Consider the following 23,907-nt stretch of genomic DNA (forward strand, 5'->3'; position numbering starts at 1 on the left):
GTTGTATGTCTACTCTGTTTCACCGATCCATCTTTCTATTTCTTAGCCTATATCAGATAGTTTTGATAACTATTACTTTATAATATAGTTTAAGATCTGACAAATTCCCTTCATATTCTTTACCTTTTGTTCTTTCAATTGAGTTTTGTGATTTTTTCTAGCTCAGTCTAAAAATTTTTTTGACAGTTCAATTGGTTAAGTAGATTAAATAGAATTATAATTTTTATTATATTGGCTCTGCCTACCCATGAACAATTAATATTTCTCCAGTTATTGAAATGACTTTTTAAAAAAGTGTTTTATAATTATGTTCATGTACTCTTGGGTTTGTCTTGGCAGTTATGCTCCCAGGTATTTTATACTCTCTATATAGTTTTGTTTGTTTTTTAATGGGGTCCTTACTATCTCTTCAGGATTTGATTGGTGATATATAGAAATATTAATATATTTTATATCCTGATACTTTACTAAACTTCATTGTTTCAACTAACTTTTTAGATATATTTGGAAATCTATATTTAGAGATTCATCTGCAAAAAGATTGTTTTGTTATTTCACTGCCCATTCTGATTCCTTAATTTTTATTTTATGCCTAGCATTTCTAATACAGTACTAGATAATATTGGTGATAATGAACATCCTTGTTTTACTCTTGATCTTATTGGGAAGGATTAGCAAATGCTCAGCAGTGGTTTTGGGTAGATATCATTTAAAGGAAAAATCCATTTATACCTGTGCATTCAAGTGTTTTTAATAGGAATGAGTATTTTGTTGAAAGCTTTTTGACACCTATTAAAAGCATGACTTTTGTTACTTTTGTTATTGGCATGATTTTGTTAATAGCTTAACCATTCCGGGGCAGCTAAAAAGAGGTGCAGTGGATAGAGCACCAACCCTGAATTCAGGAGGACCGGAGTTCAAATATGGTCTCAGACACTTAACACTTCCTAGCTGTGTGACCCTGGGCAAGTCCCTTAACCCCAGCCTCAGGAAAAAAAAAAAGGAAAAAAAAATTAGTTTAACATCCCTACATGCCCCATATAAATTTCATTTGATTACCATGCATAATCTTTGTGATTTATTGTCTCTTAGCTGGCATTTACTTTGGATTTTTGCATTCTTATTCATTAATGAAATTGTTCTATAAATCTCTTTTTCTGTTTTTGCTCTTCTCGATTTAGAAGTCAGCACCATATTTGTTTTATAAAAGGTGTTTGGTAGGAGTTATTTGCCTATTATTCTTTAATATTGTTATTAGTTGATCTTTAAATGTTTGGTAGAATTCACTTTAGATTCATCTGGTCCTGGTGCTTTTGTGTTAGAAAGGTCATTTATGAACTTTTCAAGTTCCAATATAGATTTATTTAGATATTCTATTTCCTATCAATCATGGTAGTTTATCTGTTTGTAAGTATTCTTCCATTTCCCTTAAATTGTCAAATTTACTAGCATAATATATTTAACTTTTATTAGGTTGCTTGCTGTCTTTGGAGGGAGTGGAGGAAGAAGAGGGAGAAAAAATTTAGAACACAAAGTTTTGCAAAGGTGAATGTTGAAGCCTATTTTTTGCATGTATTTGGAAAAATAAAATACTATTAAAAATAAATTACTGGTACATAACTGAGCAAAATAACTCCTAATAATTGCTTTGTTTTCACCTTCATTAGTGGTATATTCTTCACCTTTTTTCATTTTTGAAATTAATGATTTGGTTTTCTTTTTAAAAATCACTTTTAAGCAATGATTTATTTTACTGTGGGTTTTTTTCTTCATAAAACTAACTCCTAGTTTTATTGACTTGATAGTTTCCTTACATTCAATTATACCTACCATGTGATATGCACAAATACAAAAATGAAGTAGTACCTGCCTTTATAGAGCTTTCATTCGATTGAGAATGTAAATAGGCCCAGAAAAAATACAACTGTTTAGAGAATGAGGAAACTGAGAAAAGTTAAAATGAAAAATCTAAGTTTTAAGTCAGCCGGACTCAGTCTTCTGACTGAGAAGATTCCAAGCATTCTCTATCCAACACTGTTTAGTGTTTTCCAGCACGTAAGCATTAGTTGTAGCTCCTTTAAAGGCTTAGTTCATCCTATTTTCCTCATTCTTTCAGCTGTTTTGCTTGCAGACTAAAATGGCATTGTATTTGATTTGATATTTGTCTTTGCTTTCCCAGCACTTAGTATTATGCCTGGCATAGAGTAGGTTCTTAATGAATCAAGTCAGTATCATTAGATTCTTATTTCTAAAACTGGGTTTGGTTATGTTAATGAATGGATTAAATTAGGTTGTACTAATAGTGAGTTTCTTTGTAAAATATACATGATTTAAAATTTATAATATAAACATATACATACATACATATATATACAAAGTAATAAAACTTGAAATTATTTTCCCTCCAGGTATAGAAAACTGCCACTCTTTTGTCATGTTACACATTCTACCAGGCCTTCTGAAACTGATCTGAAGAAATAAAAAATGTACGTTTCTCCGGACAATTACACCTTTCCGCTCCCATCATCTCCTGGGCCCCCACCTCTGGACCCCAGTTGCATGGTACTCTCCATCACACTGGCGAAAACTTTCCTCAACATCCTGGTGCTCGCCATTAGGAGAAAGGACACCTGCTGCAGCCTCCTGGAATGTTTCTGCATGTCCGTGGTCTTCGTTGACTTCTTGCTTCTGGTGGGCTTATCTTTTATAGCTTATTTCCAGGACTTTGCCCTCTGGGGCATTCGGTTTACAAAATACCACATCTGCCTCTTACCTCAGATTTTGTCCTTTGCCTATGGCTTCCTGCACTGCCCAGTCTTTCTTCTGGCCGGCGTGGATCACTACCTGAACATCACGAAGACATCGAAGGTTTCACACTTCGGCCGAAACCTCTTTTATTTCTTTTCAGTCATTCTTATTTGGATCGCAGTCCTCGCCTATGTTTTGGGAGACTCCATGATCTACATAAGCCTGAGTAAACAGCCCCTTTCTTCCTACCAGTGCCCTTTCTATGTTAGCATCCAAAGCTACTGGCTGTCCCTTTTCATGGTAGGGGTTCTCCTGGTGGTTTTCGGAACTTGTTGGTCTGAAGTCTTGACTCTGACTCAGTCCCTTCGTGTCATTTCCTATATGAAGGAGACTGCCTTGTATTTTCCCCTTGCACTGGACTGGGATTCCACGGTCATCTGTAAAAAGCAGCTCTTGACCAAGCTTTTGATCTGCTTTCTTGGAACGTGGCTCCCATTTGTTTTCTTTCAGATAATCATTCTGTTTCTAGACATACGGATTCCAGCCTATGTGGACATGAATGTCCCCTGGTTGTATTTTATTAACAGTTTTCTCATTGCTGCAGTTTACTGGTTTAGGAGTCATGAGCTTAAGGTAACAGAAACAATTTTACCCATGGACCCATATGTCAGCTGGAAGTTCTGCTTTATTCCGTTCACAATTGATCATACAGAGAAAACAGAAAAAACTGCAGCAGTAATGGCCTGTTAATTTGTTGCTGTGTTGGGTAATTAAACTCATTTCATTGTGATCTTCTTTGTAAAAGGCAAACAGACAAGGAAATATAGGGATGACCGTCCAAGGATATCACAGAAGCCACTCAGGGCCACTCAGGGATGGGATTTGGATCCTGAAAAGTATGAAGAGATTCTGCCCCAGTATTCCAATAAATCAGTCACCTTTTAAAATTTGCTAAACAAGAAATATTCCTTACATATTTTCTTTTGAAGTTTCCAGCTATCTTTATTTTTTTTCCAGGAAGATTTCAGATGGAATTTTGTTCCAGAGCTTCAAAGTGGAGGTAATTTGATCAGAGAGATTGTTTGGATTAATGTTTATATTTCTCAGGTACCAAGTCCTTATGTAAATTAGAGACTGACAATTTTGCAGGTATGTGATCTTTATTAAACATGGTTAAAAGGATTTGTAAAAGTCATATTGTCTTATTTGGTTTATGGGGAGGTAGAGAAGATGCAAGGAGTATTTTTAGTATTTTGATACAAATAAACAAGCTATATTTGAGAGGGAGAATAGCCAGCCTCAAAGACTTCAGAAAGGCTGAATTCAAAGCCTTCATTTGATACACACTGGTTATGGGGCTGCACTCCCAGGAAACGGTAGCTAGAAATTACAGCACAGTTGGTCACCTGTAATGGTTGAGAGGCTTCCTTTCATGGATATCTTAATGTAAATTATATTACAGATCTGAATGCACACAGCTATATTTTATATTTTTAAAAATATATTTTTTTTGAATTACTTTAATAATTTTAACAAGTGTCTAGATCATTTCTGCAGTGAGTGTTTTGAAGGGGTGTCTCTTGCTAGATTATAGAGGAATTCCTTGAGATAGATAGGAAATGTCTGTAGAGTAAATTTTATTGTGGCTTAATTTTCTCATTTCTTCACTTTTTGCATAGATATATCTCCATATGAAAATTTTTATAGTGCAATAAAATAATAAACCTCTGGAAAAACATAAAATAAAATGGTGATGTTCCAGCTAAAAGTGCTGCAAGTTGGGTGTCTGCTTATTCAAAGACACCTTTCACAGCACAGAGGTGGGAGGGACCCAGTCATTCCTGTGGTCCAGCTTCCCACAGAAGCTGACCCTACTGCCTCCTCTTGAAACGAAATGAAGCACTTAGAGACGCTGGGGTCTCCTGTCTCCTCAACAATGAAAACAGAAACTGCCCTTGTGACAGGTAGAACATGGTGTGTCATAAGCAATGTGGAGACAGAATGCTCTGACCTTCAACTCTTCCCCAGGAGACGTTTACATTCATCGGAGGTCCTGGGCCAAGCTCAGGAATACAGAAAGGCAGATATGATCCCTGCTCTCAGGGAGCATGTGATCAAATCTAAGGGGGAAGACTATCAACTCAGAAACAAGAAGTACATGGGGCCAAGAAAGATCTGGGCCAAATGCTGGGAGAGCGCGAGAACTGCCCACATGGCTCTGGGTTTGAGTGGCTGGGAGGGAGCTCTGGAAGGAGTGGTGAAAAGCAAAGACTCTGGACTAGAGGGAGCAGGTCAGCAGCGGTCCAGTTTGGCTGAAACTTGTGAGGGGGACAAGTTGAAATAAAGACCGGGCATGTAGACTGAATCCACACCTGAGAACAACTCAAGTTCATGAAGTACTTATAATCAACCCAAGATCCCATTTTAAATATTAAAAATTGCAATCATCCTTCAATCTGGTAATGGGGACAATGTCCTAAAATGATCAATAGCTTGATCAGTGTTTGTGTTATCATGTAGGTCATAGAACAGTATTTAATACTATTCAACCAAATGTTCAGTACACATTGGGAATATCGTGATGCATTATTAGATGGCCTAGAGAAGAGCATTCATGGAGGGCCCACAGAACTTGGAGATCTTGTAATCCAGAACCTCCTTCATTTTACAGCGGCCTGGTCACAGCCATTTGGTGCCCTCCCGCCTCCCTTGAAGCTCCTGGCTCTGGGCCCCGGGATCTTCGATTCTGTTCCCATCTCCGGCCACGTCCTTGGAGAAGGGGCCAGCTGTGGGGATCAGTTCCCAGGAAGCCTTTGAAAGCTGCAGCCAAAACTGGATGAGCTCACCGTGCTCCTGAGAGCGCCAGTAATCCAGGGGATGGTGGGTGCAAGTTTCCACAACGTCTCCTTCCCCTCCAACTCCTTTTTGTCTCTCTTAAATCTTCATCAGTCCAACTCTGGAATGGAGCCATGTTCTGCTGTGTGTAATGAAGGTGTAAGCACTCCCTCCCCCAATTTAAAAGAAATGAGGTTGGATTTTATTTTACCTTTCTCTAAAAGAAGCTGCTTTTTACTTCTGCCTGATCTTTTAATGAGAAAAGGATTGATTTCTCCATGATGGGCAGCTGGCACTGCAGTGCACACAGAGTGAGCTTGGAGTCACAAGGAATTCTCATCCTAGTCCAAATCTGGGCTCGAGTGCTCATTACCTGTGTGGTTGGGGCAAGTCACTTCACCCTCTCTACCTCAGTTTTCTCATCCATAAAATCGGCTGGAGAAGGAAATGATCAACCACTACAGTATCTCAGCCAAGAAAACCCCAAAGGGGATCATTTAGAGTCAGACAAAACGACTGAATATGACATAAATACAAGGATGAAATCCAGCACACCAGCCAAATGGAAAGAAGCGTTTATTTTTGAAGCAATGAACTTACAACTGGTCTACAATATATTATTGCAATATAAACAATATAAATAAGAGACTTTGTAGGCCCACTAAATTTCTACCCAAACCCATGTGAGGAAATGTTACAATAATGTTCTATATGAAAATGTGCAGGTACCAAAAGGTGCAATTACAAGCAAGTTTAAGCAGCAGAGTATAAGGTGCTTCAATTCAATAGTTGTTGCCACCAACAGACATATGAATGCTAAATTTTTACTTCACTTTTGCTACAATCCACAACAAATATGAAACTCTAAAGTTCATTCACATGCTACTTGTTAATATGAAAGTGCTTTTTTTTCCCTTTTCTTTAAAAAAATACATCAAATGGACATAATCTGTTTTACATAGATCATGGTGTGCTCTTATACTGTAAAATTATTTTAACTTCATTTTCAGGCTATACATTTTAAAAGTTGAGCTATAGACACTAACCTAATTATTCTAGTCAATGCTAAAACTATTGTTTCATTTCCTGGCAAAGAATATTCCAATACAATACATGGTAAAGAATACACCTATATATAATTGCAACATTTGCTTTTTGCAAATATCTTGAAATGTTTTCTTTTGATAGATAATTTTACACCTCTTGATGCTTTGCTCATCCTTGGTGAATCACACATCCCCACTATGAGGCTTTTTACAAGAATCCTATTTAGAACAAGGGGAAGAACCCAGGGGAGGAACAAGCTCACAATATGCTCGGAACCTTCCTTGAAAAGAGCTTTAAATGGAGTTGTAAAAAGTGTTGATTGAACAGAATGAGGCAATACACTGTTTGAAGGTTGAAATGTTTGGCACCACCATCTGTGTCCATCCTTCACACTGACTGTAATAATAATGAACCTCACTTTACAGGAAAGGATTTTTTTCCCTTGTGAGAAAATGGATCAGATACTTTTACAAAAAGTTTGAAAATCTTGCATCTAACCTTAATTTGTATTGCTGCAAATCAGACATTTTAAATCCTATGCTCATCAGCGATAGATAGTAGAAGTTTACAGATGAAGAATCCACAAATGTATAAAGGAAAGCTTTTAAAGATAATTTCATATTCATACCAAGGGGAAAAAAGAAAAGAAAAGGAAAGGAAAAGGTATGCCATAAAACTTGGGTTAGTTTCTTATACTTTCAATAAATTGTAGCTTAAATTCTAGTATAATACAAATTTTGATAGACTCAGCCTTTTCCAGAGAGGAAGAAGAGAAGGGGAGAAAATGAGAAGCTCAGACTCCAAAGCCCCAGAGTTTGGCTGGCTGATTTTGGTAGGTGATTCTTCTGTGCTTCCTGATTCCCAGAAGGGACCTTCTATGGGATAATTAAAAAAAACACACACACACACACACACACACACACACACACACACACACACATACCAAAAAAAAAAAAAAAACAAAAAACAAAAAACAAAAAAAACCCGGGCGCTTCAAAATAACTTTCAGTGATCCAATACAGTTTCATCCATTTCATACTTTTTCTCGGCTAGAAAAAAACCCCAAACAATCTGTTGAAAGTCTTTGAAACGATTTTTAAGACTTGCAAAAGTTCCCAGAGGATTAAAACCAGGAATGAAGCACACATTAAATTTTGTTTCTCAAATTCAACCCCCTAGATTTTTGTAACTTGATTTTGTCATCTCACTTAAGTTGAAAGTTGAACCATGAACAGTAATAACACAGGGCAAGTTCCATCATGTCTGCCAGCCCTCTCTCAGCCTTTGAAGAGTGCCCACATCATGGTTGGAGTGCCTGTGTTTCACTTCCATCACTGTCTTGCAGTAGCAGACACCACTGCCCTGCTGGATATTTGGCAAGGATCCCACCCACCCCACGGCCCACTCATGAGGGCAGCTTGCACAGGCTCCTCCTTATGGGGAAGCCCACAGGACCATATTTGAAATGTTAAATCCATATAGGGAAAAGGCATCTAAGATATGACAATCAAAGAAAAGCCCCATTTGCATTGCTGCCTAACACTTTTAAAAACATACTGTTAGAAGATGGCAGAGTGATAGGCTGTGGGAGAGTCATTTCTCACCAGAGTCCTCAAAATATAAATTCCCCCCCCCCCCGCCCTGAGGCTGGGGTTAAGTGACTTGCCTAAGGTCACACAGCTAGGAAGTGTTCAAGTGTCTGAGACAGATTTGAACTCGGGTCCTCCTGAATTCAGGCCTGGTGCTTTATCCATTGTGCCACCTAGCTGCCCCCAAAATTAATATAAATTTGAGAAAGAATAAATCTCAAAATTAAAGTTCACCAAAATGATAATGATGAATGAAAGAAAAAGAAGAAAGAAGCAACAATTTAGAAATATTCCTAGAGATTGAAATGGATCACTCCACATTCAAATAATAAATGGAGGAGTTAAAATTGGCAAGAAAATTACAAATGACACTATGTTAAAAAGAGGTACCCACTGCCCTATGGAAGAACGGAACTGCATGATATTGCAAAGAAAAAAAACCAAAACAGACTGTAATAAAGCCTGGAAATACCAATTGCTGGACTAAAAAAGATGAGCTAATATAGAAACACTAATAATGGAGTGGAAGCAAGAAAAATAAGCACAGACAACAAAGAGAAACTCTCACAAGAACATTATCACTCCATGATAAAAACCATTTACCTAAATTCTGACTTTTTCTTCTTGATGCACAAAGTCCATCTGGCAGGTGAAGGGCCACTGACTTAAGTCACTAGTTGATGAACATGCCAAGGTGCTTCCATTTATCTTCACAGAGTTCTCAGAGCTATCTCACCTTAAGGCTCACAGATTTCTTAAATCTTCTTACACCCTCTTTTCCCCCTACAGAGCAAATGCACACAAATTATCATCTGCCATGATAAATGATACAGTCATGGCAATGCATGTGCATTATTCAGCTCAAAATACCAATGGTGTTTAGAAAAATGCCCTCACAAACTTATTTAATACAAAACATGGATAGATCCTCTTGTTCCCCCCCAAAAAAAAATTTAAGAAGGAAATAGAATGGAAACAGAATTTATAAAAAATGCCATTTTATGACCTATACCCAGTCTAAGACTTCCCACTCATCACTGTTACCAGCATATACAGATTTTTAAAAATTATTTGGCTACAATTTAAAACAGCTAAAAATATTGAAAAAGAAAGAATTAAAGAAAAGTTAATTTTAAAAGATGATAATCAATGATAAATAAGTGGACACTAATTTCCTTAACACAAGACTTAAGCTGAAATATTCTTCCTCCTGATGTAAACATGAAAATTGGAGTTAATTTTATACATCTTAGTAAAAGCCTTGAACTTAAATTTTAAAATCTATCAATTTATTAATGATTATAGTTTTTAAGCCAATAAACTCAAACCCATATTGCATATACATTAACCTCTAATGATTACTTAAATCATCAATATGAGGTTATGAGCCTAAATATACTGCGAGTAGATATGTATGTGTACATACATACACATCTATTTAAAAACATAGTTTAAAAGTATATGGAACCCATATAACACTATACATTTAAACTCCATTTGACCTTTAATCTATTTATTAAAATTTCAAGTTGTTTTTAGCCTGTTACTTTCTAGCCCGTTAGTTTTTTTTTTTTTACCATTTTAAACAACCCCTGCACAGACACTTATGGCTCTATTTACAGAAACCATGTACCATTCCCTGTAAAAATATGAGCCCATACTTTTGAAAAAAAATTAAAAAAGAAGTTGTTATTCTTTAGTAAAAGCCCTAGTCAGAATTCCATTCTGTGCCTTCTTTTAGCCTATGCTAACCACTGCAACGTCATTATCTTTTAGGAGATAAGAGGCAGTTTAAACACCACAAACAAAATTATTCTACAAATATCTCCCTTCATGTGAAAGTAGATTTTGCTCAGTATCCAAATCCAAGAAAGGCATTTTTAGAAAGGAAATGGGGCTTCAAATGGTTAAAGGACAAAAAAAGTGCATTAAGGAGGGGAAGAATGGAGCTGCAGAGAAAAGAGGATTTGTAGGTCTCAAAGCCTTGGAAGGACCAAACAAGAATTCACAAACCTATCCACTAGGACAGGTTGACTATTTTAAAAGTCACACAAAAACCATTAATAAAAAACTTGATTGACATGAGTCAATCAACTAAGACCAAACTGACTGCACAAAGTGCCTCAAAGCAGCAAATTAGCAGGCCTGAGGAAAGATGGGAGCTAATTTTATTGATAGAGACCTACTCATTCAGGGGAAGGGGAAGATCACCTGGAACTTATGTTTCTTATGAACCAGACATTTTTCAGTAGTTGGGCTAAATTTTAATAGGTCTACAATACCATATCTTAACTGATCTTTCCAAATCATATTTATGAAGAGGAACTCAAAGGCAAACATTTGCCAAATACTTGTATCATTAAATGCCACAAGTCTGACTATACACTACTGAATTTAGTTTTACTCTGAAAAATCAAGAGTTATTTAGCAAAATAGGGAAAAAATTCAGACTTTTTTTAGCCCCTCACTTCACAGATACAGCCACAGCTTAGCATCAAAAATGCTATTCTAGAAGCTGAAACAATGCCCTTCCCTTTATATGAGATGGCCTAAGTTTTGAAAGTCTGACACAGATTGAAAACATCAAAAATTAGTCTCTTGAGTGTCGGACATGTTTTCTGCTGTAGTGTTGTCATTTTTTCTCAATTAACACTCAAGTCAGTCACTCCTGGTAAAATTACGTTAGGAATCTTTACATTGTTGTCTCAAAGTTCCTACTCTGAAGCCTCCTGGAGGCATGGAGATGGACCGGGACCCACATTTGATAGTTTCCATCAAGTCCAAAAGCTTGGAGGACAGGTGAGTGTATATAAAGCCTCGAGACCAGCCCAAGTTTGGAGAGGTGTGGCCAACAGTGATGAGAGCATGGCAGCACACAGCTTAAGGAAGAGATCCCTGAAGTACTTCGATTAGAAGCATCTGCTGACTGCAGCTGATTCCTGGAAGAATGGCTGTATCAAGGTGATCCCCCACTTTACATCTAGAATCCTGTGCACTGTACTATTGAATCAGAAGGGCATTTTTGCCTTCTATCCCTAATTTTCCTCAGTGCCTAATACGTACGTACACACACACACACACACACACACACACACACACACACACACACACACACACACACACATTGTATTAAGAAATACAATGAGCAAAAAGTTTGCATAAAGGGGCTTGTATACATTTTGCCCAAATACTTTAGTGGAGGCAACTGGTCACTAACTTCTGAAAAATTTTTTTTTCATAAAATCCTCTCTTCAGGGGTTTTACACAGAGGATGGTAGGAAATAAATTTCCCAAATGTGACAAGTGAGTGAGAACCTCTCAGTCCATTGCATGAGCTCAATGACAGTGGCCAGTAAATAGGATTTGTTCTCACAAATTACCAATCCTAAATTGCTCACTAAAGTCTGTGTGAGAAGAGCCCTACCAATAGCTTCTAAGTGCCCATGGACTGTTTCTGGTCCCCTAGCTCCCTTTTAAGCAGCAAAAGCAAGTTCATTCATCTTGTCATTTCATGAGCTAGATAAGATTCTAGGAAGATGCTGCCATCTATCTACAACTGACTTGTAACTGTAAGCATCTATCTGTTTCTCCACTATAATTACCCTTATGTTGCTGCATTTTTGCTTTATTTCATTAAATGAGAGAGAGAGCATAGTGTCAGATTTCATCTTAAGACATGTTTTGGAATAAGAGACTATAATAGTTTCAGAGAATTGATATGTCAAGAACTGTTCAAGTGTGTACTTGCAATGACACTTTTCAAGCTGTTCCACTGTTTCAATCTATAAGAGAAGCTGAAATTGAACAGGGTATACTTGAACAACCCCCCCTTTGCATTTAAGAAACAGGTGCCACATGACTATTCAATTTTACAGTGAAGGAGTTTGATCCGCGTATTTTTGTGCATGTGACGTTGGCCAAACAACTAGTCCAAATTCACCCCTTTGTCTTTTCTGCCTTCCTGATTCTCCATTTTTTTTTTTACCAGTTCATCTCTAAGTCCCCTGATCCTAAGAATCGCCTACCATTCTGAAAGGAACTGGGGCCAGGCCGATGTAAAAGCACCATCTGATGACGGCAGACTGGCAGCCCTAAAAACATTTCAGAATGACGCTCTACCTCATGCTGCACCATACACACACCCCATGCCTCATAGGAGATCTGCATATACACATCTTAAATGTAAATTGAATTCATTTTGTAAAGGAAATAGATATTTAAACGAATGTTCTCTCCTTGTATATCATTTCTTCCTCAAAAATAATTCACAGCTTAAAAATCAGGGAAAAGCTCACATTACTTTTGGAAGAGAGAGAAATTGAAAGAATTTGGTGCTCACCTGAACCATTAAAAAAACCCAGAGACAACAGTAAGACAATAAAAAATTAAGCCACCTACACAGCCAATTCAGATTTAGATGGTTACAAACATAAATGGAAGCAGGTAAAGTATCTTTTGTTTGTTTGCTTTTCCATATATTATGTAGGTACAAAATTATGGAAGTTAACAATGGCTAATTCATTCAGGAAGAAACATTTGTTGAAAGCAAATGAGCCAATTTTCAATAAAGTTTGTTTGAAGAGTTTTGTTTTGTGAGAAAAGGGAAGATTTGTGAGAGGCACTGAGTAGCTTAGGTATACTTGGAGCAAAGTGCTAAGTGTGGCCAGTGGATAATACTCGATGATTACTGAGGAAAACACCTTGCCACAGAATGATCAGCAGCATTTCACGGCTTAAACACTTTCCCATTTCAACACTGGTTAGCAATATGTCCCAAGAAGTCTTTTCCTTTGTTACAAGATTAAATCTCAATTAACTAATATTGAGTGACTAATCAACTGATGTTCAAATCATTTCAAGAAGGAACAGAGGATAACAGTTAAATATGGTAGAATGTAGTCGGTCTTCTGTTGGTGTCTGCGTCACCAGTGGTAAACCTGAAATCTCGGGTCAATTTTTTTTCTGACACCAAGGACCCCCTCTCCTCATCCATCTCCTCTTCTCCCCCAGTGCTCTGCACACTCAGGGAATGATGAAGAAGTAAATCTTGGAGAGCAGAGGCTGGCAAAGGAGAAGGAAGCAATGAGGAGAGGAGGCATTTCAAAGCCCAATACACAACTTTTCAGAAGTCAAGTTTTCTGGGCTGCTGTTCCTTACCACTAAACATAATGAGAATACACAGATGCTTTCCTTCAATGTTTCATCTACTAATTAAAGGTTTGCTAAGACAAAAAAATTTCTCCATCTATTATGAACTACTGTGAGCCTTGAAATTCTTAGATAAAAGTAACTATCAATAAGCGTTTCTTTTTTTTGGAAACATTACAACACAAAAGAATCCCAACAAATCATTCATTTGAACAAGAACATCCAAAAGGTTAAAAAAATTACCCTCTATATTTTTGTATAAAAATAACCTCTAAAGTACACAAAGCCAAAAGATAAATATCTGTGATATCTTTAGTCTTATACTAGCTTAAAGTAATCTTTCTGAAAAGAGTAATGGAACCAACTGAAATCCTTGGATTCATTCTCTCTACTCAAGAGAACATTTGCCAGATTACCTGCACATACTCCTTTAAAAGAGCCATGTAAGTTCGTCACAGGCAATGAGGGCTGTTTCCTCACAATGAGGAAGAATATGAAGATCAATAAATGGTACTTCCCCCTCTCCCAAATGTCATGTGATTGTGATTTAAAAAAAATTCTCCATTTTCAAAACTGTGGATGTTGAAGGGAGTGTGTATATGTGTGCTTCTTATTTTCTTATATAAATGCTAGCTGTTATTATTCCACAGAATCTGAATTGCTTTCTGTCACATTGCACAACTCAAAATTTCTGAACTGGGTCCTTAACATTTTTAAAATACATTTTACCTTCATGGCACCTAAGAGCAGTTCATAGCACTCTGATGAAAAGCCAGGAACATCCAGTACTCTCATTTGACAAATGCTATGTCCACTACTAAAGGAAAAGGAGAAGTTCCATTCTTCCCAGGACCAACATGTTGCTCCACTACAAACACCCCAAAAGCAGTCAGAGAAGCCTCCCCTGCTCCTCCTCCCTGCCTGGCCGTTCATGGGCACCACGTCATAAACATGTTGTGCCTTTAGCCTTCATTGGTGCTCAAAAGCACATGAGTCTTAAAGAGATGCATGGGGTCCGGCGTGGTCTGGCTGTTGTTAACACTGCCCTGTCAGTACATCTATATTTTACAGAACAGTATGGGAAATTTCTATTTTTCTATTACACATAAAATTTGCAGAAATACTACAGAGCATTTACATTACCATCTTGAATTCAATTGGCAGCTTTCTTTCTGAACAATTTAAAACACATTCTACAGCTTATCTTTCCTATGTTTGTTAAAACATCCCTTTAGTTGGGGGGCAAGCATAATAACTCCATTTTGTTTAGAAAAACAGCAGAGAAAAGTGATTTTTTTGCAGGCACGCAGTATGTCAATGGTGAAGTTAAGAACAGAGATCAAGTCTCCTGACTTCTAGTCCCCATCAAGACAACAATCCTCTGCAAAATAAAAGAGCCCTCTCAAGGAGATGTATAGCAAGTCTGGAAAACTTAGAATGGATGTTCTATGATGTCATTGTAGATTTCTGTTATCTCTGCTGACAGGCTCTTCTATAACCTGAAACTTTCCCTTGAAGCATATATTCCAAATCAAACATAAGGGGAATCTGAAGATCTACTTACATCATTCAATTACCTTAGAAGAAATGAATATCCATGTCAAAAGCCTCTTCCCCAACACATTCTACATTAGAGCAGAGTGTGTCTGTGCAGATTTCTTGTATCATCCTCTAGCTTACCGTGCCTTCAGGGGTACCTGCATTTCATCAACCTACAATATTTCTTTCAGAAATTTTGGCTTCTTGGAAGCCTTGGTAGGTTCCTGGATCTGGAGGAGAGGGTATGAATGCTGCGAGAGATTTCAATGTATTTTGCCCAACACTGTGGTAAATAGTAACCTGTTGAGTAGACATTAGTTTGTGACTTTACAAATTTAGAAAAGTAAAAATGTCATCTCAAAAACCTCACATTCTTGTTAGGATTCTTTCAGTGAATTGATCCGTGCACAGATTTTCAAGGCAGGGCCTAGCTTGATATTCATTGCACTCATAAGGTGGTCCTCTTTTAATAAAAGAAGAGCTTGTCCGTCAATTTCCTGTGCTCTGAATTCATCTGCAATATCTTGGCAACCTGTGAGTAAGAGAAGAAGCAGCATGTCAGAAATTTCATGCAGACCAAACACAACATTACTCTCCTAATAGGAACTAAGAGATCTCGAGGTGCCCTTCAATAGGTATCTCCTGGAAAACTAAGGAAATGCATGTATGACACTCTCGGGCTCCCTCAGGAAAAAGAAATCATGTGATGATGTCATTGTAAAGGGAATAATTAATTCCAGGTACTTGTAAAGTGAGGCAACTTTTTTTTTTCCCCCCATAAGTGGCTAGGCTTACAATTACCTTTAAATATTGTGAACAGCAGCCTTGCCCTAACATACAGCATAATTCTATTGGTTTAGCAGCCCCATCAGTAGAGTTCAGGCACAAGGCAGAAAGTGAGTGGGACACAGTGTTTTCAGGACTAGCACCTCTCTAGTGTAGTGTGCCATAAGATGTTAGTCATAATAAGTCTATTTGTGGATAATAACTTCATTTAGGAAAAGATGAAGAAAATATCAAAACATCTCTCAGTTTCAAATCCTGATCCCAGGAGTCACTTTCCAAAGTTGAAGAGTTCTGTGGTCATTATCCATTACCTTGTCACATAAATAGTAGATAATCATTAGCTAATTATATATCTAAAGAAAATTTCATCTTTACCCTGAATCAATAAGAACCCACCAAGGTACTGGTATCATATGAAACATAGTACTTGAGATCAGCTTGGATTAATTATCTCACAGCTTAATTAACTGATTTAATGATCAAAACTAAGTGTGATCACAGTAATAGGTGGTAGCAGCAGCCACAGCGTAACCTGACTGAGATTTAAGATGGCTACCTCAAACAGTATCTCTTATATCAAACTGATCTTTAGCCAAATAACCAGTTCTTGATATTCTCACATCAAATTCTCCTAGTTTAGGTACTATTTGGGGAAATGCCTTAACCCTTCTTAACATTCCATCTCGCCGTGAAGAAGGGAGATTTCAAGAGTGACAAGCTAGCACTGAGCAGAGTGAGGCAGAAGGAGAACTCTCTGCATGGGAAGGCCATTATAAAATTCTAAGAGCATTAGTAATCGTGCCATTTTGATTAGAGACACAAAGCACCAGTGTACTTAAATACTTATAAATTTCAGCTACCTTTAGGAAGGAAATTGCATAAGTGAAGCTATCCACTGAATTTCTGCACCCCAGATCGTCAAAAGCATCAATTCTTTTTACTAACATAACCTTATTTTCCTCCCACAAAACGGCTTTCCTAAAGCAATGCTTTAACTCCTACTAAAACTAGTTAACAGAACATGTTTCCTTCGTGCTCACCAAGTTACCATTCCTTTCTGTTTTTGGTTCTTAATTTCATTTTCTAATTGGATTTTTCTCCTTTCCTTATAAATCTTTGTTTCAATAATTTCTCAGTCTTCTCATTCGATCTACTAGTCTCTCTCACACATGTCTTACTGATATCCTCAACTCCTCACATAGAGAAAATATAGAGTTAAAATGGGATTACTCACCCTAGAGAAGTCCCTTTTCCATTCCCACATGTAGCTCTCAACAAAACTGGACAGAGAGAAAGTGACTAATCTTGCATCTACTTGTGACTTAGCCTTCATTTTATGAGGGGTGGGGGCAGGAAGGAATGTAATACTCTTCTCTCTTCAGTCTTATTTACAAGAGCCCAGGAAAGAAAAGAGAAAAAAGATAAAGGTGGAGCTCAGCCTTTTTTCAGACAGTGAGAGAGAATCCAGAATGTAAGAGCTACATTTGGGAAGAGAAGCAAGGTGTTCTCCATGATGACCAACACCCATGTTCTTGTCCTCAGTATAAAACAGTAAACCAATGAAAAGATTCCTCTTCCAAGTGCACGGTAAATATATTCCCCAAATAATAAAAGGGTGAAGTCAAGGAACAGATTTTTGGGAAACAGCACAATCTCAAAGGGCATGGAGTCTTCAGTATCTAGGCTACAACTTTCTTATTTTGACCACAGAATAGGATTAAAGTATTAATTTTTTTATTAATTAATTAAAGAAAAGGATTAATGTAGGACAAGCCAAAGAGAATAGAAAATTATTTTTCTTAGAATTAAGATCATTTGCATCTAGAAACTCATTAGAGAAAAATAAATTTCACAAGTTTTTCTCCAGACAAATGATATTTAGTAGAGCTTGGGCATTACATTCACTATGCTCACTGTTTAAACAAATATTGCTGGTGCCTATGTGATTTGTGTGGTGTATACAAAATACAGATCGCATCAGCATATACACAGCCTTCTGTCTCCCTAGAAGTATGTAAAAGGACCTACAAGTTATTAATAAAACAATGACATTTTTTGACATGAATTACTACTACTGAAACTGAACTTCTGTAGTGCTAGAAACTATCTTTCCAAATGAGGGGGGGAAGAGGGGAATGAAAAGAACAACAATAAAATTCCAATCCTCATCTCTCTAATTCTGTCCAAAAGAGATCGTTCGCCCATTTGTACTATTATAATAAGAATTTCTTGATCACAACTATGGTCACCAATCGATGCCTACATCGACAGCTACAGAAAGTTGTCCAGAGAACAGTTTTGTAAGCCATCAAACAAAGAGCTGATATGAGGAGCAATGTATTGTTCAAATTGATAGGTCAGTGAGGATTTAAGATTATCTAATAAATTCCAAGAAATTCATTATACCAAGGCTCCAAGAAGATGTTCCAACTCAATTTACAGTAAACAGAAAGGCACAGAATGTGTCACTTAAGACCTGCTTTTGCTCTGAGTACAGAGGCTCACATGAGCTCTAATTTGCTCATGTTTATATAGAGAATAAAAGAAGGAAAAAACCGTTGGAACAATTACTAGGAGGGAGAAAGAAAGCAGAATATTCTCAATTCTGAGAATGAAAGAATTACTATAAGTCACAAAAAATTCTTTCTTTAGGACAAACTCATGGGGAAATAACCTTTCCTCAGAAAGAAAGCTATACTCTTCAGAAAGAAGTGCCAAAGCAAGTTCTGGTGGAGTCACAAAGCACCTAAAGAGAAGAAAAGGGATTGTTCTGATGAGATTCCTCCCTCTGTAAGTTGCTCTGTGAGGACAAACTTTAGAGAAAGGTTCTATCTAATGCCTTAAATCACCATGTAAATGGAAAATTATTTACCCGAACAAGTCAGAGCCCCTTATGAGCAAACCCCTCTCTGAGAAGGTAATAAAGAGTCAAAGTAAGCCACTGGATCAATGTAGAGAAATAATTCTGAGTTATCAAAGGTCTAATATTAATTCCTAACACTTGACAACAAAAAAAATTTGATGGTTACTGATAAGAAGTTATTTTTCTCTCCATGTGAAGCCAGTTGGACAACTTTTAGCTGTCCTAAATGCCTACCAGTCCTGGGGCACAAGGCTCCTTGTGTATGATGGGCAGACCCTTAAGAAATCAGGGCAACCATACCTGTGATGTATGAACATGAGCTATTAACTCCAATCCTGGAATTCACAGATCAAACTGAAGCATTGCAAAAACCAATTTCTGAGCACAATCATGAAGATGAAGAGAAGAATCTACAAGGTCTATTTGGTATTTCTTGGATCATCTATTATTTTTGACATTAAAAATAAAAAAAAGTCCCTCCCTTAGCATTTGGAGCAGTTTCTAGACATAATTCAATAGAATAAAGTCACTCCTGAAGAGGACAAAAGTCAAACCCTAATCATGAAGGATTTCAAATGTGTCCATGGGCAGATTCTATTATTGGCAACAAAAACAACAAAACATCTACACTAGTCTAAAATTGGAAATACATTCCAGTGAATATAGAAGCAGCAGCCAATGAAGAGACAACACTCCTCTGTAAATCTGGTTATAGACATCTAACTAAAAGCTGAGTGCTCAGCATTGCCCACTGGCAAGGAGACTCTTTTGGAATTATGTTCAAAAATATGTTAACTTTTTTGTAAAGGATTTTATTTTTTTAATCATTCTGCCTCCATTTAGAGTGGCCAACTGCAAGGAGTAGAATATGGGGAAAAAAAAGTTTCTAGAACAAGCTGATCAGTTCAATTTGATAAGAAAAGTATTCTTTCCAGGTAAATACTATCAAGTATTAAGTACTTTTCCAAAAGTATTTACTACTTTTTTTCTTGCCGCTTTTTATAGATTTTAAATGTGATCTTGAAACCCTCGTTGTCCTTCATAAATAATTGTTGGACACATTTTAATGGTTCTGACAAGCACAGAATTCCAAAGTGGCCTTGTCTTCTAAAATGCTTGCGTCAAGAGAAACTACATGATGTTATTATGAAACCCAAAAGAGAATACAACACTGGGAAAAAATGAGCATCTTTTGTGAGCCACATGCACTGGGCCAGGATGAATGACAGAAACAGTAGATGAAAAACCGTTGATCTCATCATCAGCAAAGGCATAAGTTTCTGCAGTAACATAAGTAAGCTAGCCAGCCCCCCAGGAGAAAGCAGATATGGGAAGATTATTGTTGCAATGAAAAAGAGGAAGAGCAAAATAAACAAGCTGATGAAAAGAGTGTACTATCCCAAATGCAAATGAGTAAGAAAAACATAAACAAGAAAGAACAGCATACTCACTTTAACAAGTGAAATGGAATACCTTTTCATCTCCTATTTAAAAATTTCAGAAGCATGTTTTATTTGAAAAAAAAAAAATTAGTAGTTGGTTCCCTTGAAAAAACAAACTTGGTTTTTCTTTCAAAGAAAGAAAAATCATTGCATAGTTCAAAAGATCTTGATTGAATTTAAAAAATATAAAAGGAACCTAATTTTTAAATGACTTTTTCCCCAAAAAGAATGGAAAGAAGGGAAGAAAAAATAAAGAGAGGGTAGAATAGAAAAAACAGAAGAGCAGAAGGAAAGGAGGGTCTGATTCAATCTCTCTACTGACCTCTCGAGAGAAATCAGACTGAAGAGAGGAGAGCCCCTTAATGTCTTCATCGGCTGGGGTGGGGTGGGGGTGTCACAGCAGGAACAGGACTAGTCAGTTTCTATCAACTTGGGGGAGTCTGAGAAAATAACCAGTTGTGCTGAGGGAATAAGCAAGAGGAAACAAATCACATTTAAATAGCAACCGCCAATGAACACAAACACAAAGCATTTCAACAGACATCTAGCACAGCCAGTGTGAGAAATCTAATGTGGTTCCTGGGTGATTTGCATTAAGAAAAAAAAACAAAACCGCCCACCAAAAGCCTGAACAGTACCTGGCAGAGAATGGATAAAGGCCCACACTTCATCCACCGTCCACACCGACGGCTCCGTCTGCGCTGCGGGGAGCAGGTCGCTGCTGTCGGGCCCCTTCCGAAGGCGGCCCTCCCGGAGCTCACGCTCTCTCTCCCTCTCGCTCTGCCTCCGCAGGCGAGTGGTCATAGCAGTGGGCACAGGCTCTTCGTGAGGAGCCAGGCCTTCTTCTGCAGATGGATAAGTAATGGGAAGCTGGAAAATGCAGTACAAGTAAAATACAGCATGACACTTTCCTTGCGTGTCTGAAAATGGTTATTGTAGAGGGAGTGAATTTTCTACAGACCTGCCTAGGAAAGTGTTCTCGCGTCACCCCATCAGGGCCACTCGGACGACGGCCACTGTGCCCGACACTCTGATTATCAGGCTTCCGATTCCAACGGCTAAGTGCAAACTTCTTGGAACAGCTAACATTGTACCTAAGAAACCCAAGCAAGCAGAATATATTCAAACGATCTAAAATAAGAGTCAATCTGTACATACTGCATGGAAATTAAGTAAATGCTATAACTCAAGTTCCATATACTTTTTTTTTAAGTATTTTTTTTATTATAGCTTTTTATTTACCATATATATGCATGGGTAATTTTACAACATTGACAATAGCCAAACCTTTTGTTCCAATTTTTCCCCTCCTTTCCCCCTCCCCCTGATGGCAGGTTGACCAATATATGTTAAATATACCATATACTTTTAATAAATACTGAAGCCTCACCATAAATGACCTCACTATTAAACAAACTTGCTCTTGGTTAAATTGTGATGCACCTCACTCAAGTTCATAAAGCTTTTAACAACAGTGTAATTCTTGTTTTCCCTAATGCTGGTGAAATGCCTACTGTGTATATGTAATGGTTTAACTCATATTAAATTTTGTTTTCCTCTGCTAAAAAATTACAAAGAGATTTAGGGAGAAAATTTAAGATAATTATTACAAGATGTTGTAATTTCCTTTAAAATGTTAAATAATTGAGGTAGAAAGATGGAAAATCAATCTTATGAAACTTTTCAAAATATGACTGAAATTAGAAAGTGAAAATGTAAACTAAAGCCTTCAAAACTGCAAGCGCTTCATCACTCCTTTGAAAGGAGCAAAGATAATCATTTTTTAAAATGACAAAGTATATATTTTATCTATCAACAGAATTAAAACATTTTCAATTACAGTTTATCCAAAGATATATAAACATTTATAGAATATCAGAATTATGAAAAGATACTTTTATTTTGATTTGATTTGATTTCCACCACAAGAAGAAAAAAGCAGCATCTTTGGGACAGACCAGTGGAAGTAAAATCAGTTTAATTAGAGCTTTTCAAGTGCCTTTCCCCCCCAAATCCATTAGGTTCTTCCAAGTGTATGCTCACATAAAATAATCTCCTTTTTTTTTTTTCTTAACGGGCAAAGGAGTTTAAAGAAGGAATGTGACATGAAGAATGAAAGAAAAATGTCAGATCTCCAACTGGTCAGTGATTATTAGTGCATCATAATATACAGAAGTAAAAAAAAAAAAAAATCACATAATCATTAGAAGTCTAATGATTTCACTGGATTAGCATGTAAATAGACACAAATAATTTTCCTCACTTTTTCTGAAAGAGAATAATACCAGAAATTTAAAAAAAGTAAACTATGGACATAAATAGAACATGCATTTTTCCCCCCAAAAGAAAAATATACAACAGGCCTTATACTTAGATTGGAAAACTGCTCCTCGGTATTTATATAAGTCTACTTATCTCTGGAAAGACCTCTATAAAAATTTCTAATTTTTATCCAAAATGCTTACCCTTTTCCCATAAGGAATAATGAGGGGGAAAAAAGAGGGGTAAAAACCACTCCCCTGGCTTTCTAAGCCACCTGTGTTTAGTCCATGGGAAAAATCCTCTTAAATCATTAGAATAAACACTAAAAGCCCTAAGCACCAGAAACTTCCCTCATCACTAATTTATATTTTGCATCATTTCCCCATGGTGCCTCTAGCCCCTTTACAAGATAAAAAATAAGGGATGAAATTATGTTGTGGATACTTTTAGGCAGTTTCAGGAAGGAAGGTAATAGAGAATGGGAAGGGAAAATATCCAGTACCTCAAACAAATATCATTTTAAGAAACTATAAAACAAACTATTATATGATTCTGGCTTAACTTTATTTTTTCCAATATTTGTTATAGCCTGCCAGAATTTGTTATAGCCAGTAACATTTATTTTTAATATAATTCTATTAAATGAGGCCACTAAAGCAGTTAATTTTACTTCATCCTATCATGAAGAAGCCAGAACATCTATGTTGCTTATCATTATTCTTAGAAATAGAATAATTATCAATCTCTCCATTATTATTAAGTAATTTTATGAAGTCTTGGTAGAAAAGCTTGGGTTTCATCTATGTATAAATGCACTGGCATTTAATAACAAACATGTAAATAGATGTCTATTTCATCATGGGGGAAGGGGAAGGAGTTCCAGAATAATTTCCAAGAAATGCAAAGTATTTACTATATAATTTAATTGAGGATATTTCCTGTTTTAGTATTTTACTGTATATTAGACCATGAAAGCATGGGTCACCAAATTTAAATCTGAAATGATAAAAGCAAGTTAATACTAATCATCTTTAGAAAGAAATGATAAAATAATTTTTCAATTAAAAAAAATGTTCCATGATATGATTAGTTTTCAAATTATCTAAATCTATTTTTTAATATTTCTAATTCTTAAAGATTTTTTAAGTTACAATCTTATTAACTTTATTAACTTTGAGATACCTCAAAATAAAAGATATTTTAATCTTAGAAAGATTAATTTCAGAATATCATTTTAAAATGGAGGAATAAATTAGGAGGCTTCCTGAAAATATTGAAAAAATGAAGTTAAGCTCATTTCAGCATCTCAGTTGGCTTCATAAACATTGTTTGCATTACAGGAAGTGGAGGGACTAAGGAAGAAGGAAACTGTCAATCATCCTTCAGCACCACTGCAGAAGATGGCACTTTTAGGAATCACCAAGATAGACAATAAAGCATTTCATCTGTTGCAACTCCAATAGAAGTTATGAATATGTCATTTCTAAGTAGTAAATCTGATGTCTGAATGTTTAAAGAAAGTCCAAAAAATGTCTATATTAACATTATCCCTCTATATACCTCTAGTCTACACTTGCAACATAATAAAACATAAGTTTAGCTGTTAAACCAATATTTTTGTAGATTTTTATTTTATATTTCAGTAAAT

General features: G+C 36.5%; 2 protein-coding genes across 9 annotated transcripts in view; one reads left to right on the plus strand and one right to left on the minus strand.

The window, feature by feature from the left end:
- Window positions 1-2,484: 2,484 nt before the first annotated feature.
- GPR160 (G protein-coupled receptor 160) lies at window positions 2,485-23,867 on the plus strand. 2 transcript variants are annotated; one of them, XR_012487684.1, is made up of 3 exons: window positions 2,485-3,808; window positions 22,081-22,138; window positions 23,600-23,867. XR_012487684.1 is itself a non-coding variant. In XM_074298174.1 (1 exon), the coding sequence occupies exon 1, from the start codon at window positions 2,485-2,487 to the stop codon at window positions 3,496-3,498; it is 1,014 nt and encodes a 337-aa protein (XP_074154275.1). In that variant the 3' UTR covers window positions 3,499-3,931. The 2 variants fall into 2 exon arrangements, 1 of the variants encoding a protein (XP_074154275.1); XM_074298174.1 differs by lacking the exons at window positions 22,081-22,138; window positions 23,600-23,867 and having other exon boundaries at window positions 2,485-3,931.
- Window positions 6,143-23,907, minus strand: part of PHC3 (polyhomeotic homolog 3) — a 69,043-nt gene continuing 51,278 nt past the window's right edge. For 5 of the 7 annotated variants that reach the window (XM_074298171.1, XM_074298170.1, XM_074298172.1 and 2 more), the window contains 3 exons: window positions 20,959-21,091; window positions 20,636-20,867; window positions 6,143-15,438 (listed from right to left, as the gene is read on the minus strand). In XM_074298171.1, coding sequence (XP_074154272.1) covers window positions 15,284-15,438; window positions 20,636-20,867; window positions 20,959-21,091 — 520 coding nt within the window. In that variant the 3' untranslated portion in view covers window positions 6,143-15,283. Of the gene's footprint in view, window positions 15,439-20,319; window positions 20,459-20,635; window positions 20,868-20,958; window positions 21,092-23,907 lie in introns of those variants that run through there. The other 2 variants (XR_012487682.1, XM_074298173.1) reach the window with 2 other exon arrangements.

This window comes from Sminthopsis crassicaudata, chromosome 3 (assembly GCF_048593235.1).
Source record: "Sminthopsis crassicaudata isolate SCR6 chromosome 3, ASM4859323v1, whole genome shotgun sequence".
NCBI classification, from domain to species: Eukaryota; Metazoa; Chordata; class Mammalia; order Dasyuromorphia; family Dasyuridae; genus Sminthopsis; species Sminthopsis crassicaudata.